The 24,699-nt window shown below is 38.2% G+C and overlaps 1 protein-coding gene across 4 annotated transcripts in view; it reads left to right on the top strand.

The window, feature by feature from the left end:
• The window catches only part of LOC126456788 (trichohyalin), a 378,453-nt gene that overhangs the window by 244,826 nt on the left and 108,928 nt on the right, over positions 1-24,699 (top strand). For all 4 annotated transcript variants that reach the window (XM_050092572.1, XM_050092571.1, XM_050092573.1 and 1 more), the window contains 3 exons: positions 8,601-8,728; positions 10,517-10,787; positions 24,041-24,196. In XM_050092572.1, coding sequence (XP_049948529.1) covers positions 8,601-8,728; positions 10,517-10,787; positions 24,041-24,196 — 555 coding nt within the window. The remainder of the gene's footprint in view (positions 1-8,600; positions 8,729-10,516; positions 10,788-24,040; positions 24,197-24,699) is intronic.

The following is a 24,699-nucleotide window of genomic DNA, read 5'->3' as shown; positions in this document are numbered from 1 at the left end:
AGGATTTTACAATGACATACTGAAAAGTAGTGCCTCCAAATCTTTTATTTTAAAAACCCTTAAAACTTTTGAAATAAAACAAATTTATTAACATTCTACATCTTTATTTTTCATGTCTACATACTTGTTTCTCAACATAGTCATCCTGGCAAAAAATATATTTCTCCCATGGGAGACCAATTTGTAAATACTTCCATTGTTGAATGCTTGACTTCGTTGAAGACGTCACAACCTCACCTCTGCTTGCACTGCTTTATCAATATTAAAGTAAATTCCTCAAAGATGTTCTATAAGATTTGGGAAACAATGAAAATCAGATGGGCCCAAGCTGGGACTGTATGGAGGATGACCTATGACAATCAACCCAATGCGTCGCATTGCTACAGATGTCACAGCACTCATGTGTGGTCTGGCAATGTCATGCCAAGGAGAGGGTGCAACATGTGTGGATGAACTGTTTGAATTCAAGCTTTCAGAAACTCGATTACAGTATGCTTTTTCTCATGCTCCGAGATAGTTACGCTACCCACTGCCTTGTTACATGGTACAGTTCAGAGCTCTCTAGCAGCAAGGGATTGCATCTTGCATCAGCAAAGTGGGAAAGTCGACTGAGTAATAGGCGTGAAATGTAATACCTCAACCAACATTGAGAACAGAATAGAAAACTGGAGGTATTACTTTTCAGCATGCCCTCATATACTTTCTATTCACCTGAAATTTTACTTTCTCATAACTTGTAAAATGCATCACTAGTCATGAATTACAATTTTATACTCAAAGAATTCAGTTGCACAGTTTAGTATCAGGGATGCCATAAGGAAAGAGATTGAGGTGGGAGAGGAGAGGGAGAGTCCTAATGTGAAGCCCAACAGGAAAGGTAAATGTAATTAATGTGCAGTTATCAATTGAGACAACAAAAAGGTGAGACTAGCGAAAACTATTAAGAGGCCGGAAGAAGCAGAGGAAAATGAAAATGTATGGAATAAAAGGTGGCTGAAAGAAATAAAGAAAGAAAGAGACTAGCCTGAAATCATATATTTCTTTCCATCATTTTATTAATTGACAGCATGTCAATATAGAATAAAACACAATGTACACAGAAGATTATCATGTTTGATTTCAGATACAACAGCAATGGGAAGACAGTACATTAGGCATTATTTTCATGCATGAATATGACATTGATGTTTACAGCAGTCTTATGATGTAGTAGGAGTCATAGGGATAGTCAGAATGGAAATATCATATGACAAGTGGTATGAGAAGTAGAGAATCATAGTAAATGCATAGCACTTCCAAAGGTAATGCACATTCAGTTGGAAAACAATCAAAGAGATTTGTGGGAAGAAAACAAGTAATAAAAGCTATGTATGTAGCAAAGAAAACAGTTTTTTCAGTGGCTAATAGAGGTAGCAGTGAAATATACAGAAAATGAGGGAAATGTTTGATAATAAGACCAATAAAATTACAAGAGAATGGAAAGACAAAAATAGAAGAATTAAGTAACCAACAAAGGACATTCTTCTTTTTCATCCATTTTCATTATCATTCATTCAGTCAGTCACACATTGTGTTCTGTCAGTCCCATCATGAAGTAGTGGCTTCAGCGATGTTGAGCGAATGAAGGTATACATTAATAAACAGGAGCTACCCTTGCTGCATGTTCTGTGATGACAACAAATTATGACTAGCTTCAGTTTACTCAAACTGATAATTATGGTAATTACTTCTAGATTGCTTGATATATGTATGTTTGATGAAACACAGGTATTTTGAAAAAAGAATTGATCCTCCTCCAGTAGTACTCAGTCATTGTTAGACTCCAACAAATCATTTTAACTTTACACAGACTGCTATTAGGTCTCTATATAGTGGCAAAATCATGATCTATCTGATACAAATATAAAACAGAATTTACTTTCCTGACTCCAAGTATTCATATTATGTAACTTCTCCTTTTGTCTTTTCTTCTCATCCTCTGTTTTCCCAGTGACTTTCTCTGGATATTTGAGCTGTCCTCACTGTATATGTTTAATTTCAGTAAAATTTTGTAGTTAAATTTCTAATATTTCATCTAGTTAAGTTTTTTTTATTTTATCCATCTTTTAAACTTGTAAATGCTGTGTATCATTGTATTACCTATCCTACCCATAAAAAATGTAAAAACTGTAGTCAATCAACTTCCTCTCCACAATGTAGAAGATTTCACTGAAATTTTTATTTAAAAAACTATATAAAAAAGAAGTTAAAAAGTATCTGTTAATCCAGGCCATTCCAGCTTGCAAACCCCCCCCCCCCCCCCAATCCAATCCCAACCCCCTCCCTGCGCACCCTCACCCGAGAGGTCATGGGCACAAGGTGGGCGGAGGTTGGCAAACACAGACAGTCTTGGAGCCAGGCTGTAGCACACACGATCATAGTCCACTTACCAAGATTATGCGGCCAGGGGTGACCAAGCAGGTCTTGCATGCGCAAAACACATGAAGTCAGGCCGTCTGGTGGATTGCCTAAAAGGCCTCCACCTGCTCATGTGCAAGTTGAAGAGTGCTCGCACGTGCTTATGCCTGATGGAGCAGCATTGGAACATCCTGTATTAAGCAGTATCTTCTATACATTGAGGGGTGACTTAGATAACACAGAGTAGGGGTATGGTAAAGAATGTGACATGTATAAATAATAATAACAATGCTAGCAATTTCATTTCACATAACACTTTCACACATTGTTTTTTCTTCTTTTTTCTTTCATGGGAAAACATTCTCCCAAAGCTATGCAGTGTATAATACTAACACATTCTCTTTGTGAGCTCAACATCACACTCATTATAGGGGGACACTACACAGTTTGTCAGGCTAGTGAATGGGAATTTGTGGTACACATAATGGAAACCAGGCATTGTAGCAATGATCCTGACATCAGCTGATTGTGTATGTGTATTATGAAACAATGTAATGTGTGTAGTCACTGGGAGTGAGAGATGAATGGATAATGTAACACTAGTTATTTATATTGTTAAATAACTTCTTTATAAAATGGTGTTGTATACTAGGGATAAACCAAATGAGGTAGCACTGTTTAAAAAAACTTGTATTTGGGAGGGTAGAGACTCCAGTCTTCATCCGGCCATCTTGATTTAGGTTTCTTTTGGGTTCTGTAAGTTACTTCAGGATAATGCCAGTATGTTTCCTACATGAGGCCGTGGCTGACTACCTGCCCCATCCTTGTCAAACTAGACCTGTATATATGAATTGTGTTGTTTTTATTGTCTTAAGTTGTAGTACAAAGACATGTCCAATATCCTTGTAAAAGCAGTCTACAGATTAGTGTTACTTTTGCTGCTACTACTACTGCTACTACCACTATCAAAAACTGCATGGAAAAAATTGATTTTAATCGGGCAAAGTTACTAGTTGACTTTTAGAATTGGACATTACACAATGGGCAATTAGCAAGTGATGAATGAAATTATAGACTAGACTAGAGCAATGAACATGAGTTTCCACTTTATCTAGGATTTGCACTGAAATTATTCTTGGGATTGAGAGCTGGCTGAAGCCGAAAGTGGAAGGTTCTGAGATATTTAGTGAGTAACAGAACGCGTATGGTGAAGACAGATTAGAGGCCATAGGAGGGGGAGTGTTCATTGCAGTTGACAATAATATTTTCTCTATTGAGGTTGAAGTTCTGTGACAGTGAAGTTACCTGGTTGCATATAACAGGTCTAGCTGAAACCAAGTTAATTGTTGGCTGTTTTTACTGCCCTCCCGATTCTGCTGCGACAGTTCTAGTGTCATTCAAAGAAAGTCTACAGTCAGTAGCGTAAATTCTCAGATAGTGCAATACTAGTTGGAGGCAACTTTAACCTACAAAATATAGTCTGGATTGTCTATGAATTCATTGCTGGAGGTACAGACAGACAGTTAAGTGAATACTTTTGAACACATTTTCTGAAAGCTGTCTTGAAAAACTAGTTTGGCAGCCCACATGCAACAGAAATATCTTAGACCTTCTGGTTACAAGTAGGCTGGACCTTATCAGCAATGTCAGTATAGAAATGAGGATTAGTGATCATAATGTCATTATAGCAACTGTGCTTAAAAAAGTTATTAAATCAGTTAAGGAGGCTAGGAGAGTATTTCTGCTAGACAGATCAGATATGCAGTTGTAAGCACCCCACTTAGACAGTAAATTGACATCACTTAGTTCCAATAAGGTGGACATAGAGGAATTATTGGCAAAGTTTAAGCAGATTTGCAAATCATGGTCTGGAGAATTATGTGCCTAGTAAATGGATTAAGGATGGAAAAGACCCACCATGGTTTAATTACGACATTTGGAAGCTTCTGAGGAAGCGGAGGCTGTTGCACTCTCAGTTCAAAAGAGAACATGTAAATGATGATGAGCAAAATTTAGTAGAGATTCATGTGTCTGTGAAAAGATCTGTGTGAGAAGCATTGCAATTTAGCAAAAGATCTGGCAGAGAATGTGAGAAAATTCTGGTCCCATGTAAAATCGCTAAGTGAGTCTAAGGCTTCCATCCAGTCTCTTGTTGACCAGTCTCATGTGACAGTTGAAGATAGCAAAATGAAAGCCAAAAATTCAAATGTCACATTCAAGAAATTGTTCATGTAGGTGAATCATACGAACATACCATTGTTGGACCATCGAACAGACTCCCATATGGACGACATGGTAGTAAGCATCCCTGACAGAGAAACAGCTGAAGGAATTGAAATCAAGTAAGTCATCAGGTATGGATGGAATCCCAGTTTGGTTTTTCAAAGAGTAATCTGTGGCACTGATCCCTTACTTAGCTTGCCTCTATCGTGAATCTCTCACCCAGAGCAAAGTACCAAGTGACTGGAAAAAAGCTCAGGTGACTTCTGTGTATAAGAAGGGGAAAAAGAATGGACCTGCAAAATTACAGACCAATATCCATAACACTGGTTTGCTGCAGTATCCTGGAACATATTCTCTGTTTGAACATAACAAAATTTTCTTGAGACTGAGAAGCTTATGTCCACAAATCTGCGTGGTTTTAGAAAGCACCGTTTGTGCAAAACTCAGCTTTCCCTTTTCTTGCATGATATACTGTGAACTATGGATGAAGGCCAAGAGACAGATTCTATATTTCTAGATGTCTGGGAAGTTTTTAACACTGTGCTCCATTGCAGGCTGTTAAAGGAGGTATGAGCATATGGAATAAGTTCACAGATATGTGAGTTGCTCAAAGACTTCTTAAGTTAAAGAACCCAGTAACTTGTCCTTGACAGTGAGTGTTCATCAGAGACAAGGGTATTGTCAGTACTCCAGGGAAGTGTGACAGTACTATTATTATTTTCTGTGTACATAAATGATTTCGTGACAGCAGTCTGTCATTGTTTGCTGTTGATGATGTGGTGTACAGTAAGCTGTTGAAGTTGAGTGACTGTAAGAGGATACAAGATGACTTGGACAAAATTTCTAGTTGGTGTGATGAATGGCAACTAACTCTAAATGTAGAAAAAAAGAAGAATGGTTGACTTCAGTTTAATGGGAGAATCATAGGAAAGTGTGGTTCATCTGTAAAGGAAACCTCATATAGGATGCTATTGTTACCTATTCTTGATTACTTGAGTGTTTGGGATCTGCACCAGATGGGATTAAAGGAAGACATCAAAGCAATTCAGAGATGGGCTGCTGGATTTATTACTGGTAGGTTTGAAAAACACATAAGTGTTATGGAGACACTTTGGGAACTCAGATGGGAATACCTGGTGGGAAGGTGACATTCTTTTTGAGGAACACTATTGAGAAAATTTAGAGAACTGTAATTTGAAGCTGACTGTAGAACAATTCTGTTGCCTCCAACATATTTTATACTTAAGGACCACAAACATACGGAGGCATATAGACAGTTATTTTTCCTCATTCTGTTTGCGAGAGGAACAGGAAAGGAAATGACTTATATTGGTATGGGGTTCTGTCTGCCATGCACCATCAGATGGATTGTGAAATACTGATGTAGATGCAGATGTAGATGTAATACATTTTGAGGAAGCTTTTGATTCAGTTTCAACAAAATTTCTTCTAACGGCTCTAGATATGTAAGACATTGATTTTCTCTGTGTTAATGTACTGAGGAGTTTATATGGTGATGTTGCAGCTTCAGTTAGACTTCTTCTAGATAATAAGAAATTCAGAATTGAAGTGATAGTCAGGCAAGGGGATTCCTTTTCATGAAAACTACTGTGAGCACCATCCCTTGCTGTTGACAAGGCATCAATCTCTTAATCTTCCTTCCTTTATTCTCAGCAGCTGTAGAGGATCTTTTTAGAGTCTTAAAATAGAAAAACGAAAAAAAACCATATACATTAATAGACCATTGTTGTTCTGCTTGTGACATTATACATTTCACCTGCTGCAGTTAAACTTCAATAACTAATTGGAAAACTTAAAGCAGTCAGAAAGTAAGCCTGGGCATAAAATACACTAAAATGAAAATATTGTGCAATGAGGGAAAAAATGGAAATAGGAGAGTAAACACTGAAATCATAGAAGAAGTTGATGAATTTTTATGTGCAGCAACTCTGAAGATAACAGTGAAATTCCATTTTATCTCCAAGAGTTTTCAAAACCAATCTTCCATTGTGTCTGAACAGGAAAATTTACAATCCGTGTGCATTATCAGTTTTGACTTATGGCAGTGAGATGTGGACTTTTAATGTGAAAAATAGGGTTCTCACTGAGCAATGGAGAAGTGCATATTGAGGATTACTAGGGAAGATAAGAAACGAAACTGATCAGGAATCAGACAGTGATGTAAGAAATTATTATGAGCATTGGTGGCTGTTGTGTAAGAGCAATAGAGTATGTGAACACCCTAACTTTTGATGCCTTGCAGATTTATTTGTTATTTTTCTTTGATTTCCATTAAACATAACACAGATGCTGCTATCTGAAAGATACAGCACTTACACCTATCACACTACTGTTCCTCTCAACTCCATGAAGCTTGGTGTCAGGGTCGTGAGCACACCTTCAGTCGTTTACATTTTAAGGAGCTTTTGCGCATGTGCAACTCATGTAACATAATTGTCTTATGGGTCAAGTTATGATTTAATCATGCAGTAATACATTTGAAGTGCTGAGAATCAATAATGGCATAAAGCACATCACCATCGACTGTGAGATTGTAGCATTTATTCATGCTTCTAAAATCTGTTGCTCTTGTAGTGAGTCAGATTTATCTGTGATGTGCTGAAACTTCATGAATAAAAGGAACTAGGGCCTCTGAGAAGAGATCCTTGATTGAGAGAGTGACAAAATCAAATAAGCATTACTACAATCGAACATTTAACAAGGAAGTATACAGTTAGCACACGTTGTTGTGTGGGCGCAGCGTAAGAATACCTGGTTTTCAGCCTGGAAGTAAATTTGTGAACAAACACATCTGTTAGGGAGGATCTTGTACATACATATATTAGGATCTTATACATTTGGTAAAAAGCATGAAAACTCCCACTTACTCAAAAATGTGGAATTACTCAAACTTACACAATTTCTTGTTATTGCCATAAACTGTACTTAATTATGTGCAAAACAACAAAATTCCACAAAAACAATTCTTTCTTTTGCCAGATAAGTTATGTATCTTATTATTATTATTATTATTATTATTACTGTTATTGCTGTTGTTGTTGTTATTATGGCAGTGGCCGTAGTTGTATAAACTTGTTGATAAGCATAACTGTTATACAGCAGATGCTATTAATTTCACGCTCTCAAATTTATCTTAATCTAAAAATTTGTGAACACCCGGAGTGTATACTCACAAGCTGCCACTGATTATGACTACAGTAAAAGCAAAATTAGAGTTGGCAGGATGCATGAACAGATAAATGGATGATAGGTGTAGCAAGAAATGTAAAGAGGAATATCTAACAGAAAGTAGGTAGATGGCAGTAGAGAAAGTTCAGAAACAATATGGATGTGTATAACTGTAGTCTGTGAAGCTGGAAAACTCTAGAGGAGGGCTTTATCCAGTAGTGAATGTTAAATCGGTGATGATGATGAGGACAATAATTTCACTGTATTAATACATTTGAAGTGCTGAGAATCAATAATGGCATAAAGCACATCACCATCGACTGTGAGATTGTAGCATTTATTCATGCTTCTAAAATCTGTTGCTCTTGTAGTGAGTCTGTATTCACTGTATTAAAAAAAATACATTTCTCATATTTCCCCTTAACACAAATTAGCCCTTACTTTTTCCCTTCTCATAAAACTGTACATGTTCTGTATCACTGAATTACCTATCCAGTTCTTGTAGATTTTCACTTCATCTCTTTCATTCTTGGACCATGCAAAAACTTGGAAAATTTTCTCCTAACTGTAAAATGGATATCTGGCAATAATCAGACCTTTCATAAAATTTACTACATGTTTTTAAACTTATGATCTGATCTCAAAAGGAAGGGTAAGTTTCCCAGATGTTTGCAAATATATTGGGGTAGTCACCCATCTTGCTAAAATTTTGTATATATATATATGCTTAGAAACTGGTGAAATGATGATAATGCCCTTGCTGACTTAAAAAAGATTTTGCCCATGCTTAGGTGCTTGAAGATGAATTGTCAGAGCTTCGAAAGAAACTGATAGAAAAGGAGAGAGACTGTGAGAGACTTCATGCTGAATTAACAGTAACACAGAAACGATTCTCCAAAGGAACCATACAAAAGAGCAAGTATGTAATGCAGTGAACATTTTTAATTGAATCTTCTCAAGAATTCTTTTAATTTTCTTTTTTCCTACTGTTGTGTTGTACTCTTTTACACTCTTTTATAACAGCAGTTATGATGTTAAATATTAATTTTGATTCATTTTGCTGAGAACAGTAACCTATATTCATTGTTAATATTTGAGTCATTGTCTTCAGATTTCTATTATTATTACACTGTAAAAGTATTTATACTACATAAAAACTTGAAAACACAGAATAGTAGTTTTCAAATCAGACCAAAAAGATTTTTCTAGGCAGCAGAGACACATCAATTATTATATTTTCTGGATAGTCTTGGATCTTGTTCACTTGGACAGTTTTTTTTGTCATATATATGAAAAAAAATTGTCCTACATTGGAGATGTATTGCAAATAAGACCGTATTTAATTGAAATCTATTATTGCATATTAAAGGTACACATTATTCTGTCAGAAAATCAGTGACATTTATGTAGTGCAGTCCTTGAGGGTAGTAAACATAATAAAAATCTACCTGTAAATGATGACTCAGTGTAAGTACAATCATGTTGAAATCATTACAATGTTTTGATTTGATTCTAACTTTGGAGAGTAATAAAGACAAGGCAGTTTTTGTTAGCTTACATGAAGTTTTCTTTGAGGTTTCCTGAGAATGTGGACCTGTAGTTTCCACTTGACATATGTAATTGTAAAACCAGTAGCTGTAAGCGCTACTGTGAATGGGAGAGTTTTCATCTCACTAAGAATTCACCCATTAATGAGAACTACCAATAATATGTTTGAAATACATATGCCCATTTTACTGTAGTCATAAGTATCACAGATAATGAGTAACTTCTTTCGCCATAGTCTCTACAGATACATTACCATTCATGCCAGTACACTTGATTTGCTGGACATTTCCCAATTCAGAAAATGTTATTAGATTCATTTGATATCTTGCACAACATTAATTAATTCTAAAGTATGTGTGTTAAAGCTATTGTAGAAACCTTCACACATCTGAGTGTGATCTCAGTATGTTTAACACTTATTAGTGTATGAGAAAATTTTTCAATTGTGGCAATAGCACCTAAAATATTACATCCTTTACAAATAAGAGAATTCTTTTATCAGTTTCACTTTTCATTTCATTAAATATTTTAATATACAAAGTAAACAATTAATTATTGATAAAATTATTCAAATAGATGCATAAAAAATCTACTCACCAAGCAGTGACAGAACACACACATAAAAGACTGTTGTGATTGGCAAGCTTTTGGAGTCAGTGGCTCCTTCTTCAGGCAGTAGGGTTGAAGGGGAAGGAAGAAGGGTGAAGGAAAAGGACTGGAGAGGCCTAGGAAAAGGGATAGATTTTGGGAAAGTCACCCAGAACTGTGGGTCAGGCGAGACTTACCATACGGCCCTTCTCATCCCATATGGAAAGTCTCCCATGACCTGCGATTATGGATGACCGTACGGGATGAGAAGGCCCGTGTGGTAAATCTCCCCTGACCCATTGTTCTGGGTGACTTCCCTGAAATCTAACCCTTTTCCTAGCCCTCTCCAGTCCTTTTCCTTCACCCTTCTTCCTTCCCCTTCAACCCTACTGCCTGAAGAAGGAGCCACTAGCTCCGAGAGCTTGCCAATCACAACAGACTTTTATGTGTGTGTTCTGCCGCCACTTGGTGAATAGATTTTTTTATCTATCCAATTAAATAAAGTAAACAGTTAGAAATTTGTGATATTTTCCAAGACATTGCAAGGTTATATAAACGTTATTTATTTTAGGTCACTGGACAGCAGTACAGATCAACAAACACTTGACCTGAAACGTCAGCTTCAGGTAATTGAACAGGAGGCTGCAATTCTGAGAACACGAACACAAGCCCTAGAAACTGAAAATGAAAAGCTTACTGCTGAAAACAAGAAATTGCAGCTTGTCAGAGGTACTAAGAAAACTATGAATAGTACTGCTACTGATGAAACGTCTGATAGAGCAGTAGAATTAAAGGAAAGAATAGCAGATTTGGAAAGGCAACTTGAAGAAGCAAACAAAAAGGTACTGTCTTATTTATTAAGTGCTTTAAAAGGTCATTTTCTTAATGCTTAACACAAAAAACTCTTATTCTTTATTTGTGGTTTGAATATGTCTTCTTTCTCTAAGGACTGTTCTATTAATAAATTGAGAAAGTTTCCTTTTTATTTCTATGTCCAGCATGGTACCCCATGCAGTTTTGTTGCATTATGGAGGAATAATGGATTAGTATGCATTAACTTTAATAAATTTTCTTGATATATACAGTGATGTGTGACCTAGTATTCAAATACAATCCATCTTAGTGATTGGTGTGCTTGTGTGCATTATGTGTGTGAAAAGCATTGAAAGAGAAAAACATACTAATTGAAGTCATTACAGAACCAAAGAAGAACCTTAAAGGAATGAAATAATTATGGAGTATGTAATGATTTACAGCTGTGTTGCACTTAAAATGCAGGCAAAAGCTAGGGTAACAATCTTCATTCATAAATGTTGAAAATCAAGTATTGAAAACTATTACTTCATTAGGGAGAGGCTTGTATCCATGGGAAAATAAGTACAAGTTAACTGACTACATTAGGCATCTATGAGTGTGGAGAGGGTAAGGAAGAAAGAACAAAAAACTTCCATCAAGTACTTCAATGGCAGATTGATAAAATTAATTTACAGAATCTAATCATATGTGGCAGTTTCCAAAAGGCTCAGGTAACAAGTAAATTAAACAATGGAAAGTCCAGGTTGGAATATAAACAGTTTTGAAAAGAATAGATTGCACTTTAGAGCGAAGCTTTCATCAGAAAAGAAAACATACACAGCCACAAAAACGGGTGTACCTAAGGCACATGTGACCACTATTACTGGTAGCTCTGGGCTGACTGCAGCTGTTGCATTCAACAGAAGCAACAGTCTGGAGTGGGGCAGGGAAAGCAGATGGATAGCAAGGTACAGGTGGGGGGAGAGGAGAGCGCTGTAAAGCAGAGAATGCTGGAACCAGAGGATGGAAGGACAAAGCTTCCAGATGCAGTTTAGTGAGGCTGGAGAGGGGGAGGAATGGGGGGGTGGGGACAGAAAAGAGGAGCGGAGCAGGGTGAGTGAATTGGGAGGAGGTGATAGGATAGAGGTGGGCAGAAACTGTTGGGTGGAAGATGTGGAGACAGTAAGGTTGAGGCCGGAGAATGTGTTGTACGGATGAAAGGCTGGTGGTGGAAGGGATAATCGAAATGGTCCAGGTTGTGAAGCAGCCATTAAAAGTTCTGTTTTCATTCAGCACAAAAGTTGCAGTCTGCCCAGAACAGCTGGAGGCAGCAGTCATGCATGCATGTAATGTGCCTCTTTGTGATGATAGGTGTGTATGTGTGTGTGTGTGTGTGTGTGTGTGTGTGTGTGTGTGTAATATTGTTCTTATACATACTCTGCTGTATTGTATTTTATTTTCCTGTAGATTTGATTTCATGTTGGGATTCCACAAATATATTGCACATATCCTGTATTCCCTCCTCCCTGTGTTCATCTCTTCATTCCCGTCTCCCTATCCTCTTGCCTTCCCAACTCTAGTTGTCTGTCCCCTCCTCCCTCATTAAAATCAAGAGCTCAGATGGAAACCCAGTTATAAGCAAAGAAGGGAAAGCATAAAGGTGGAATGAGTGTATAGAGGGTTCATACAAGGGCGATGTTCTTGAGGACAGTATTATGGAAATGGAAGAGGATGTAAATGAAGATGAAATGGGAGATATGATAGTGCATGAAGAGTTTCACAGAGCACTGAAAGACCTAAGTTGAAACAAGGCCCCGGGAGTAGACAACATTCCATTAGAACTACTGGCAGCTTTGGGAGAGCCAGCCCTGAGAAAGGTCTACCATCTGGTGACCAAGATGTATGAGACAGGTGAAATACCCTCATACTTCAAGAAGGATATAATAGTTCCAATCCCAAAGAAAGTAGGTGTTGACAGATGTGAAAATTTCTGAACTATCAGTTTAATAACTCACAGCTGCAAAATACTAACACGAATTCTTTACAGACGAATGAAAAAACTGGTAGAAGCCAACCCGGGGGAAGATCAGTTTGGATTCCGTAGAAGAAAGGCAAATCTACATTTCTAGCATTTGTAGACTTAGAGAAAGCTTTTGACATTGTTGACTGGAATACTCTCAAATTCTGAAGGTGTCAGGGGTCAAATACAGGGAGCAAAAGGCTATTTACAGTTTGTATAGTAACCAGATGACAGTTATAAGAGTCGAAGGGCATGAAACGGAAGCAGTGGTTGGGAAGGGAATGAGACAGGGTTGTAGCCTATCCCCGCTGTTATTCAATCTGTATATTGAGCAAGCAGTAAAGGAAACAAAAGAAAAATTCGGAGTAGGAATTAAAATCCATGGAGAAAAAATAAAAACCCTGGGGTTCGCCGATGACATTGTAATTCTGTCAGAGACAGCAAAAGATCTGGAAGAGCAGTTGAACAGAATGGACAGTGTGTTGATAGGAGGATATAAGATGAACATCAACAAAAGCAAAACATGGATAATGGAATGTAGTCGAATTAGGTCGGGTGATGCTGAGGGAATTAGGTTAGGAAAGGGGACGCTTAAAGCAGCAGATGAGTTTTGCTATTTGGGGAGCAAAGTAACTGATGATGGTCGAAGTAGAAATGATATAAAATGTAGACTGGCTCAGGCAAGGAAAGTGTTTCTGAAGAAGAGAAATTTGTTAACATCGAGTATAGATTTAAGTGTCAGGAAGTCTTTTCTAGAATAGAAGCTTTTGAAATGTGGTGCTACAGAAGAGTGCTGAAGATTATATGGGTAGATCACATAACTAATGAGGAGGTATTAAATAGAATTGGGGAGAAGTTTGTGGTACAACTTGACTAGAAAAAGGGATTGGTTAGTAGGACATGTTCTGAGGCATCAAGGGATCACCAATTTAGTACTGGAGGGCAGCATGGAGGGTAAAAATTGTAGAGGGAGACCAATAGATGAATACACTAAGCAGATTCGGAAGGATGCAGGTCGCAGTAGGTACTGGGAGATGTAGAAGCTTGCACAGGATATAGTAGCATGGAGAGCTCACAACAACAACCTTCTTTTCCCTCCCACCCTCTTTCCTCCCTCTCTGTGTGACAGACGGGGCGGGGGGGGGGGGGGGGGGGGAGGGGGGAGGGGCAGAGAAGAGGAGCTGAGAGAGCAAAAGACTGGTGGGTGCATTGGCAGAGAGCAGCACACAGTGAGGGTGAGAGAACATGATTGGGAGGTGGTGATAGGTAAGAGGGGGGCAGAAACCACCCTCTCTCCCAGTCCATCTCCTCCTCCCTCTCCTTCCATCCTCCGAACATCATCACCATATTCATCTCCTCCTGCCCACCTCTCTCTATCCATCTCCTTGTCCCCTTCTTTCTCTAATCATATTCTCCTCCCACTCTCCCCATCCATCTCACACTGCCCCTCCCTCTTTCCTTCTCTCCCTCTCTATTAGTCTCCTGCTGTCCTCTCTCCCTATCCATTTCCTCTTCCTCCTCTGACTCCCATCCTGCTTCCTCCCTCTGTCTACTTCCTCCTGCACACCTCTGTCTCTGCCCCTCCCCTATCTCAAACTTCCCCAGCTGGCCCATCCACATGTGTATGCTGCCCTGCAAAACAGGTTGATGAAGTAGACTGACACTATTCTAACACATCATGGTAGACAGCCTACACATCAGGACCTGGAAAACAGTTTCGTGACCCCAACATGTAGGGTGGCCTGCAAAGCAGATTGACTAGGCAGGCCAATACTACTCTCACACTTCTCACCTGTCATGCAGGGCAGCCTATGGCAGGGGTTACAAAAATGCATTTCCCTATATCTCCACTCCTATTGTAGCTGGGATGTTATAATCCCCATAGTGTTGATACTCGTGTGTGCTGCTGTTTTAGTGCCAAATTTAGCTGAAGTCAATCCCAGGGTTTGGAAGGATATTAGACATACACACATACACTCTGCTTTATACACTGCTGGAAAAAAATTAATACATCTGGAAACATGACATCAGTTTGATCCAATGATGGCATACACTACGTGGGAGATACTAGATGTACTGATAAGGGTTTCAGCACTGTCTACCAACAGATAGCATAATGGCATAACTACCAGAGCTCCATCTTTGTCTATCCTCGAATAGGGAAAGCTCACAGCCAGAAGGTTCAGAGTAGCGCAAACATGTGAAGCAAGGAGGCAACCATGCCACTTAGATCCAATTGTGGTTCCTACAGCCAACGGAGTAAATTTGAAAGGGGTCAGATTGTAGCCTTCCAAGTGGCAGGAGATCCTTTCAGAGAATTACCACACAAGTGGCATAACATGTGCAACAGTTCTGTTACCAGTGGTCATGTGAACATTCTCACATCCATAGACGAGGTTCTAGACATTCACACAGGACAGATGCCTGACGGAACCGTCATATTTAAGGGCAGCAGTGGCAGATCGTACAGCTGCCACAGCACAGGAAAGAGGGCCTGTGAGCCCAGCTGTGTCAACATGAACTGTTGCAAACTGATTATTAGCAGTGGCACTATGCACACCCACAACTCTAATCCATCTTCCACTAACACCACAGTATTAACATGTACATCTGGACTGATGTTGTCAGAGGATCACTTGAAAGATGGAATGTCATCTGTGGTCTTCAGTGATGAAAGCAGATTCTGCTTGCATGCAGGTGATGGTTGTTTGTGCATACAATGCAGACCTGGTGAGAGCTGTCTAGTAGAGCGCATTTGTCCAAGAGGCCCACCCCAGGCCTTATGGTCTGGGTTGTGATAAGCTACAATTCTTGTTCACCTTTGATGTTTCTGGAGGGGATGCTAAAACTGAGCTCAGTGTGTACTGTTCTTGGAACAGGAAGGTGGTGTGTTGTTTCAGCAGGATAATGATCACCCCCACGCTGCCCTTACAGCTCAATGTGCTCTGAAAGAGGGGCGGCAACTTCCCTTGCCAGCATGATCTTCAGGTTTGTCTCCAATACATGTGGCATATAATGAGAAGTGATCCATGTCACTTGTCAGCCAACAACTCTTACAGAACTAAATAAACAGGTTCAGCTGGAATGGAATAACATATCCCAGGACGGTATCCACCATCTGTATGATTGACTGGATGCCAGAGTCAGTGCCTGGATGCTACATCATGTACTAATACGGTGTTTCAGCATGAATCAATACCTGGTATCTCAGAGCTGATTGTTCTATTGATCTGTAAATGTAATCATTTCATGTACACAATATGCACTGTTGCAACAATAAATCTTGAGTGAATTGTAAACCTGTGAAAGGATGTACTAGTTTCCTTCCAGCAGTGTTTATAGAGAGATTAATTACTCATTGACATGTGTATATATAAGAGTGCTATTGATGTAAATTATCATATAGTAAATAAATAAAACATCTAGATCATTTCCTAATAAGTTAGAAACTAATACCTCAGTTAAGAAATGTGCTAAAGTTCACAAGCTCTGATACTGGCTCAGACCACTGTATACTAGTTGCAGAGTGTAAACTGTATAAAACATAGAAGCTCCAAAAACCTTAATAACACTGTCTACATATTGTAAGAAGAAAACATATGAAAGAAAGTCTGAAAGAGTAACTATAAAAGAAAAAATAACCTATGCTAAGAAAATAATTAGAGAAGCACAACAAGTGTCTGGACAGGAATCTGTTAGTGTAATAGATATTAATATATATGGCAGCTAGAATTTCACTTATAAAATTATGAACTGCAGTAAGAAAGATATTGTAAGAGTAGATGTCGTCTAAAAGGATCAATGTGTGAAGTCTTACAAAGAGTTATGGTGCAAAAAGAGGAAGACCTAGCAAAAGAAGAAGACAAGTTGAACCAATTACCAGAGAAAAGCTTTAGAAATTCAAAAAATGAAAACCAGAGTAACTATTGGAGCAGATAAAATAAATGCAGAGCTATTAAAATATATAATCATGATAGTAATCTATGCTGCCCAACAGGTAGATTACCTGAACATAAAAGACAGTAGAAGTAATATATCTGTTTAAGAAAGATAACCATGAAGTGTGTAAAAAATGCAGTGTTTCATTTTAACTAACTATGTAAGCTGTTGTTGCAGCCTTCAGTCAGAAGACTGATTTGATGCAGCTGCCCATGCTAATCTGTCTTGTGCAAGCCTATTTGTCTCTGCATAATTACCACAGACTTCATCCATGTGAACCTACTTACTGTATTCAAGTCATGGTCTTCATCTAAAGTTCTTATTATGTAAGTTGTATGTAAAAATAATAAGCAACAGACTTAAAACTAATTTCAGTAATTCTCACTGATGAGAAAAAAGAGTGGATTTAAGAAAGAAATTTCAGCTACCTATTACTTATTTAATCTGCAGTAAGAGAGAGAAGATGAGAATTCAAAATATGTTTCTGTAAACAGTGCTACACAGCTTCAGTGAATTAAAAGAACAGCATCATGAGACCACCAGACGCTGTTGTAGTGTGTATTCATTCATGAACGACCTGTTTTGGTCAAGTGACCTGTTTCGCTCAGCTGACTATTTTAAAGTCATAGATACCATTACATTAGGTTAAAGGAAGGTTCGTTGCTGTTGAGTATGTAACTGCAACTGATATATATTTATGTACTTTTCACCGAGGAACCTTCCTGTGACCTGATGTAATGCTATTCTTGACTTGGAGGTGGTTGCTTGACTAAAACGGATTGTCCACAAAGAAATACACATTACAGCAGCTTCTGGTGGTTTCATGATGCCACTCTTTAGATGAGAATTCAACCTGCAAACAAATGTATCTTTCACAGGCTTTGTATTTAAAGCAGTTGACACTGTAAAGAGCAATAATGGATATCACAGCAAGTTAATAAAAGCCATAACATTTATATAATGCTGTATAAGGAATCATTCAAGACAGATGAAATTTTTAAGAAATGAAATAGTGTGATGGGGTCTCCAATAACACACACACATACCACCACCAGCATCATTATCTTTGTCACCATTGTCAGTCATTTGGCATTGGTTCCTGAGGCCACCTTGAAACATCTCTCTGCATTATTGTCTTCAGCTTCCATGTTGCCCCTGCAAATTTTCTGATTTCACTAAATTCATAACAATTTTGAAACTGGAAGCAGTATTTAAACTATATTAAACTATCAAAAAATCGAGCCTATAATTTAAAAAATTTACTTTTTGCAGGTATGTCCATTGATGTGGCAATACACAGATGGTTACTTTTTGTTGTTGTGGTCTACAGTCCTGAGACTGGTTTGACGCAGTTCTCCATGCTACTCTATCATGTGCAAGCTTCTTCATGTCCCAGTACCTACTGCAACCTACATCCATCTTAATCTGCTTGGTCTCCCTCTGCAACTTTTACCCTCCACACTGCCCTCCAATACTAAATTGGTGATCCCTCCATGCCTCAGAACATATCCTACCAGCCGATCCCTTCTTCTAGTCAAGTTGTGCCACAAACTCCTCTTCTCCCCAATTCTATTCAATACCTCCTCATTAGTTTGTGATCTACCCATCTAATCTTCAGCATTCTTCCGTAGCACCACATTTCGAAAGCTTCTATTCTCTTCTTATCCAAACTGTTTATTGTCCATGTTTCACTTCCATGCATGGTTACACTCCATAAAAATACTTTCAGAAACGGCTTCCTGACACTTAAATCTATACTCAATGTTAACAAATTTCTCTTCTTAAGAAACACTTTCCTTGCCATTGCCCATCTACATTTTATATCTTCTCTACTTCAACCATCATCAGTTATTTTCCTCACCAAGTAGCAAAACACCTTTACTACTTTAAGTGTCTCATTTCCTAATGTAATTCCCTCAGCATTACCCAACTTAATTTGACTACATTCCATTATCCTCGTTTTGCTTTTCTTGATGTTCATCTTATATCCTCCTTTCAAGACACTGTCCATTCCGTTCAACAGCTCTTCCAAGTCCTTTGCTGTCTCTGACAGAATTACAATGTCACCGACGAACTTCAAAGATTTTATTTCTTCTCCATGGATTTTTGTGGTGTCACCGCCAGACACCACACTTGCTAGGTGGTAGCCTTTAAATCGGCCGCGGTCCATTAGTATACGTCGGACCCGCGTGTCGCCACTGTCAGTGATCGCAGACCGAGCGCCACCACACGGCAGGTCTGGAGAGACGTACTAGCACTCGCCCCAGTTGTACAGCCGACGTTCATAGCAATGGTTCACTGACAAATACGCTCTCATTAGCTGAGACGATAGTTAGCATGGCCTTCAGCTACATTTGCTATGACCTAGCAAGGCACCGTATTCAACTGATAATTAATATTATGAAGCATGTATCGTAACGAGAGATGTTCTACAATTGTGGATTAAAGTTAAGTATTCTACCAGTTACCTCCTGTTTTGCTAGTCTTATTTCTCTGACCTGTTCCAGACCTAACGCCAGTCAGCGTGTAATTAAACGCGTGCATTTCGGCCTCCTCTGGAAAAACAGTGTTGGCTCTTCTGCCAACACTACAATTTTAATACCTACTCCTAATTTTTCTTTTGTTTCCTTTACTGCTTGCTCAATATACAGATTGAATAACATCAGGGAGTGGCTACAACCCTGTCTCACTCCCTTCCCAATCACTGCTTCCATTTCATGCCCCTCGACTCTTATAACTGCCATCTGGTTTCTATAAAAACTGTAAATAGCCTTTTGCTCCCTGTATTTTACCCCTGCCACCTTTACAATTTGAAAGAGAGTATTCCAGTCAACATTGTCAAAAGCTTTCTCTAAGTCTACAAATGCTAGAAACATAGGTTTGCCTTTCCTTAATCTTTCTTCTAAGATAAGTCATAGGGTGAGTATTGCCTCACGTGTTCTAATACTTCTATGGAATCCAAATTGATCTTCCCCAGGATCGGCTTCTACCAGTTTTTCCATTTGTCTGTAAAGAATTCGTGTTAGTATTTTGCAGCTGTGACTTATTAAGCTGATAGTTTGGTAATTTTCACATCTGTCAACACCTGCTTTCTTTGGGATTGGAATTATTATATTCTTTTTGAAGTCTGAGGGTATTTTGCCATTCTCATACATCTTGCTCACCAGATGGTAGAGATTTGTCAGGACTGGCTCTCCCAAGGCTGTCAGTAGTTCTAATGGAATGTTGTCTACTCCCATTGCCTTGTTTTGACTTAGGTCTTTCAGTGCTCTGTCAAACTCTTCACGCAGTATCATATCTCCTAATTTATCTTCATCTACATCATCTTCCATTTCCATAATATTGTCCTCAAGTACGTCACCCTTGTATAGACCCTCTATATACTCCTTCCACCTTACTGCTTTCCGTTCTTTGCTGAGAACTGGGTTTCCATCTGAGCTCTTGATATTCATACGAGTGGTTCTTTTTTCTCCAAAGGACTCTTTAATTTTCCTGCAGGCAGTATCTGTCTTACCCCTAGTGAGATAAGCCTCTACATCCTTACATTTGTCCTCTAGCCATTCCTGCTTAGCAATTTTGCACTTCTTGTTGATCTCATTTTTGAGACGTTTGTATACCTTTTTGCCTGCTTCATTTACTGCATTTTTATATTTTCTCCTTTCATCAATTAAATTCAATATTTCTACTGTTACCCAAGGATTTCTATGAGCCCTCATCTTTTTACCTACTTGATCCTCTGCTGCCTTCATTACTTCATTCCTCAGAGCTACCCATTCTTCTTCTACTGTATTTCTTTCCCCCATTCCTGTCAATTGTTCCCATTTGCTGTCCCTGAAACTCTGTACAACCTCTGTTTTAGTCAGTTTATCCAGGTCCCATCTCCTTAAATTCCCACCTTTTTGTAGTTTCTTCAGTTTTAATCTACAGTTCATAACCAATAGATTGTGGTCGGAGTCCACATCTACCCCTGGAAATGTCTTACAATTTAAGACCTGGTTCCTAAATCTCTGTCTTACCATTATATATTCTGTCTGATACCTTCTAGTATCTCCAGGCTTCTTCCATGTATACAACCTTCTTTCATGATTCTTGAACCAAGTTTTAACTACGGTTACTTACCGTATGTAATTTGTCATTTGAACTATCTATTTAAACAGTGATATGTTGAGATCTCTAAAATTAAAACTTAAGTTAAGGCTTTCTGAAGCAAAGATTTGGTATGAAGCAAATATCACATTTAAGATAATTTGGCTGTCAAGGAGGCCTACACAATGATAAAGATCTGAATGTAAAGCTAGCCAGATTTGCTTTTTTCCAGCAAAAAAAGTTCTTTAATCCATTTACCATTGACTTGCCTGGCTACATGGGTCACCGATCCCCATTTAAATTTAGCTGTGGTCTTAACAGATACTTACATTCAGGACAACGTTGACATTGGAATTTCTGATAACAAGTGGATACTCAAGTGAAGATCACAGAACAAAATACATAATGTGACAGGAGCCATAAGAAGCACCTCTTGAATGTAAACTAAGTAAATACCACGACACCTGGTATGAATACATACAGAGCTGTTAAGAAAATTATCATTCCTATTATTTTATATCAGTTGTTCGATAGGACCTAATTTTCTTGGGTGCTGAGAAGGCGTCTCTCCTCAGATAATCTGACCTACAGAAAAAAAATTGTCAGAGCTGTGATGAAAACAAATGACAGGCAGTCATGCAAACCATCAAAGGCCTCATGTTATTGCCAATTCCTCTTCCATTTACACATGAAATACTTCTCTTTGAGCTAAAAACCACACAACTTTTCGATTGAAATTCTTTTACACATGCTTATGAAACAAAGCATATACCTCTCTAATATTGTCCCTTTTAAAGACCAGAAGTAGCAGTTGTGGTAATAATTAATGTCATCATCATCATCATCTTTATATTTGTTTTTATTTATTTTTTGTTTTGTGTACTTTTTAAGTGCATATTAATATAGGATTAATACAGACAGCCAAATAATAGGAGCTTGACACCCAAAATATGTTGCTGAGGATTATGTTTATTACATTAGTGGCTCTGATAAAGTAATGAAGTAAACTGTAACAGCAATGGGTACAGAGCAGTGTCTCACACAGAGCATTTGTAAATGTTTGCTGCCTTTTCTTATCATTTCTATATTTTAATGGCTCTTAAAATAACTGTAGCTTTTTGGCATTAAATTGCCCAAATAATGCAGTACTTGATGATGGTTCTAAACTATTGTATCCAAGAACTATGCAGCCTTGTCAGCATGTACATAGAAGAGAGTAGCCTATCTTAACATCACCCAAGTACAGGGTACAGGGTGTTCTTAATTAAAGTTCCAGTTTCAAAATACTGTAGAAAAACAACCAATGCTCAGAATGACATCAAATTTAAACTGCTTGTTATTGATACATGGGGAATGTCGTGGAACAAAAAAAGTTCACAAAAACTTGATCACTAGATGGTGCTGTAACCTTCACAATATGTCCAGAGCCAGTTGCAGCACAAGCCTGTTCCTTGGTTTGCATCTTAGATGTCCATGAAGGATCACGCATTGCCGGTAAATAATTTGAAAAGATAGGTTCTCTTGAAATGTAATGTGGCACAGTGGTAAAAACATTTTGATCCAAAGTCTGTCAGAGGTGTGCCCACAACATTGCAGTAGGGGTGCAGAGGGAATTCCCCAAACATTAGATATGCCAGTGAGCACAGTGCATGAAATCCTATGAAACATCCTGAAAAGCTATCCACAAAAAACCACCTGCGTTTAGGAGTTGCTTCCTGCTGACTTTCCAGCAATACAAACATTCACTCTGGAATTTCTTACTGATATGGAAGTGGATGATGGATGGCCATGGAACAGACAAAGCCTATTTACATCTCAAAGGTCATGTCAAAATGCAGAATTGCAGAATATGGACAATGGAAAATCTACACACACATCATACAGTATGACTTCATTCTGCAAAGGTGACTGGGAGGTGCAAGTTGGCAAGTTGATGGCATTGTTTATCATAGGACTATATTTTTTGGAGGAGATGAATCCTACAGATCCTGTCATCTGTACCATCACTGGTAAATACTAGGAGACTCTTTTGCACACCAATGTCGTTCCAACCCTTCAGCGGTGTAGATGTGTGGGTAGTATCATTTTTATACAAGGTGGCACTTCTCCACACATTGCACAGTCAGTGAAGCTGCTGCTGCAGAGGTGTTTCAGAAATGCTAAAATCATCATCATCTGCTATATCTCTACAGTCTGGCCATCCAGATTACCTGATCTTAATCTGTGTGACTTCTGGTTGTGGAATTATGTGAAAGAAATTGTGTTCAGTGCTCGAATTATGATTGTAGCTGGACTGAAGGTATGCATTGTGCCACACATTTGAGTGCGAAACATGACTCTGTCATCTGTTGTGGAACATGCTGTTTCTCGATTTCAAATTGTGACATAAAATGGTGGACAGCATATTGAACATGTCTTGCACCAATCTCATGACAATTAGAAACAGATGTCATTTTGCTTTTTGTGTCGTTTTTGGCCTCAGGACAATTGAAAACCAAATTTTCCCATCTGATGTGGTACGACATTGACATGCTTACCTAACTTATAGAGCCAAAATTGTTGACTGCCAAATTTGTGCAGTCATGTACATTGAAAAGCATGGATGGTGTAATGTGCAACTCAAACCATAGCTATCATATTGCTATTTATCTGTTATTTATAACTGAACCATTTATGCTAAGATTCTTACAGTGCCATCTCTTGGTAAAATTTTTGTTAGAATTTTTTTGGTTCTATGATGTTTTCCCTTTGTCAATAATATGCTGTTCAAATTTGAGATCATTCTGAGAAGTGTTTCTCTTTCTACAACATTTTGAAAGTGGAACTTTAATTATGGACACCCTATATATATCTGGAAGGGAAGGCATTAAATATCATTGGTAGGTGGTATTTGATAAGCTGAAAGAGAACTATGAGAATTTAATTGTGCAATGCTTACTTCCTGGGAATCATCTAACTTCTTGCTTATTCAGTGACCCTCCAATATTTAATCATTACTTCACACACACACACACACACACACACACACACACACACACATACACACATACACACACACAACAGAGGGGGAGAGGGGGGGGAGGACAGAGAGAGAGAAGAGAACGTGTAGAGAGAGAGAGAGAGAGAGAGAGAGAGAGAGAGAGAGAGAAGAGAACATGTAGTGAGTCTTGACATTCAGTAGAAATATTTGATGGTTTGTCTTAAAAGTACTGTAAATTTACAAGGTGGTGCTCTCTAATTCCACTTATTTCATAGGTTAAAGAACTCCAAACAAAGATTGATGAGCAGGAAAATGAGAAAAAGACAGCAGAACCAAAAAAGAAAACTGTTAGTCCAGAAGTTTCAAAACTCAGGAAAGAGGTGAAGGCAAAGACTGAAGAACTGGAGAAGTTAAAGACTAATTTTACGAAGGTATGTAAAATTTTGCTACATTTCCATTAATAGTAACAATATTACTCAATTTTCTAGTTGTTCATATGATTGTAGACTGCAGTTAATCCTGGTATCTTTGCTGCTAATACCAACAGTGCAAGTTTATCATTTGCTGTTTATACTTCTGATTTAAACTGATGCAAAATATCAAAATATTTGGACCTGCCAGTGGTCACATGACTGGCTGGATCATGATACTGTGTGATGGAGAGTATCTCACAATGAACATCGTTTCCCATAGTGATAGTAAGGATTTGACTACTAAACGTCACTGATTCCGTAAGGATCAGTGAAGACTTCACTGGCTTATATGAGACCCCGAACACTGAATCAAAAACTCTGTTTATTATTTTAAAAGACGTTTTTGCTTGTCTTGTTTGTCAATGGATAACTTAAGAAGATGATGGTGCCTCGAATATGAGAGGTAAGTTCAAAGGACTAAAAAGTTAGTTTTGGACATACAACCAAAAGCATGTTACATG

This window comes from Schistocerca serialis, chromosome 2, assembly GCF_023864345.2.
Source record: "Schistocerca serialis cubense isolate TAMUIC-IGC-003099 chromosome 2, iqSchSeri2.2, whole genome shotgun sequence".
Taxonomy (NCBI): domain Eukaryota; kingdom Metazoa; phylum Arthropoda; class Insecta; order Orthoptera; family Acrididae; genus Schistocerca; species Schistocerca serialis.
Note: the sequence above shows the minus strand (reverse complement) of the source record. Positions and strands in the feature narration are given on the sequence as shown.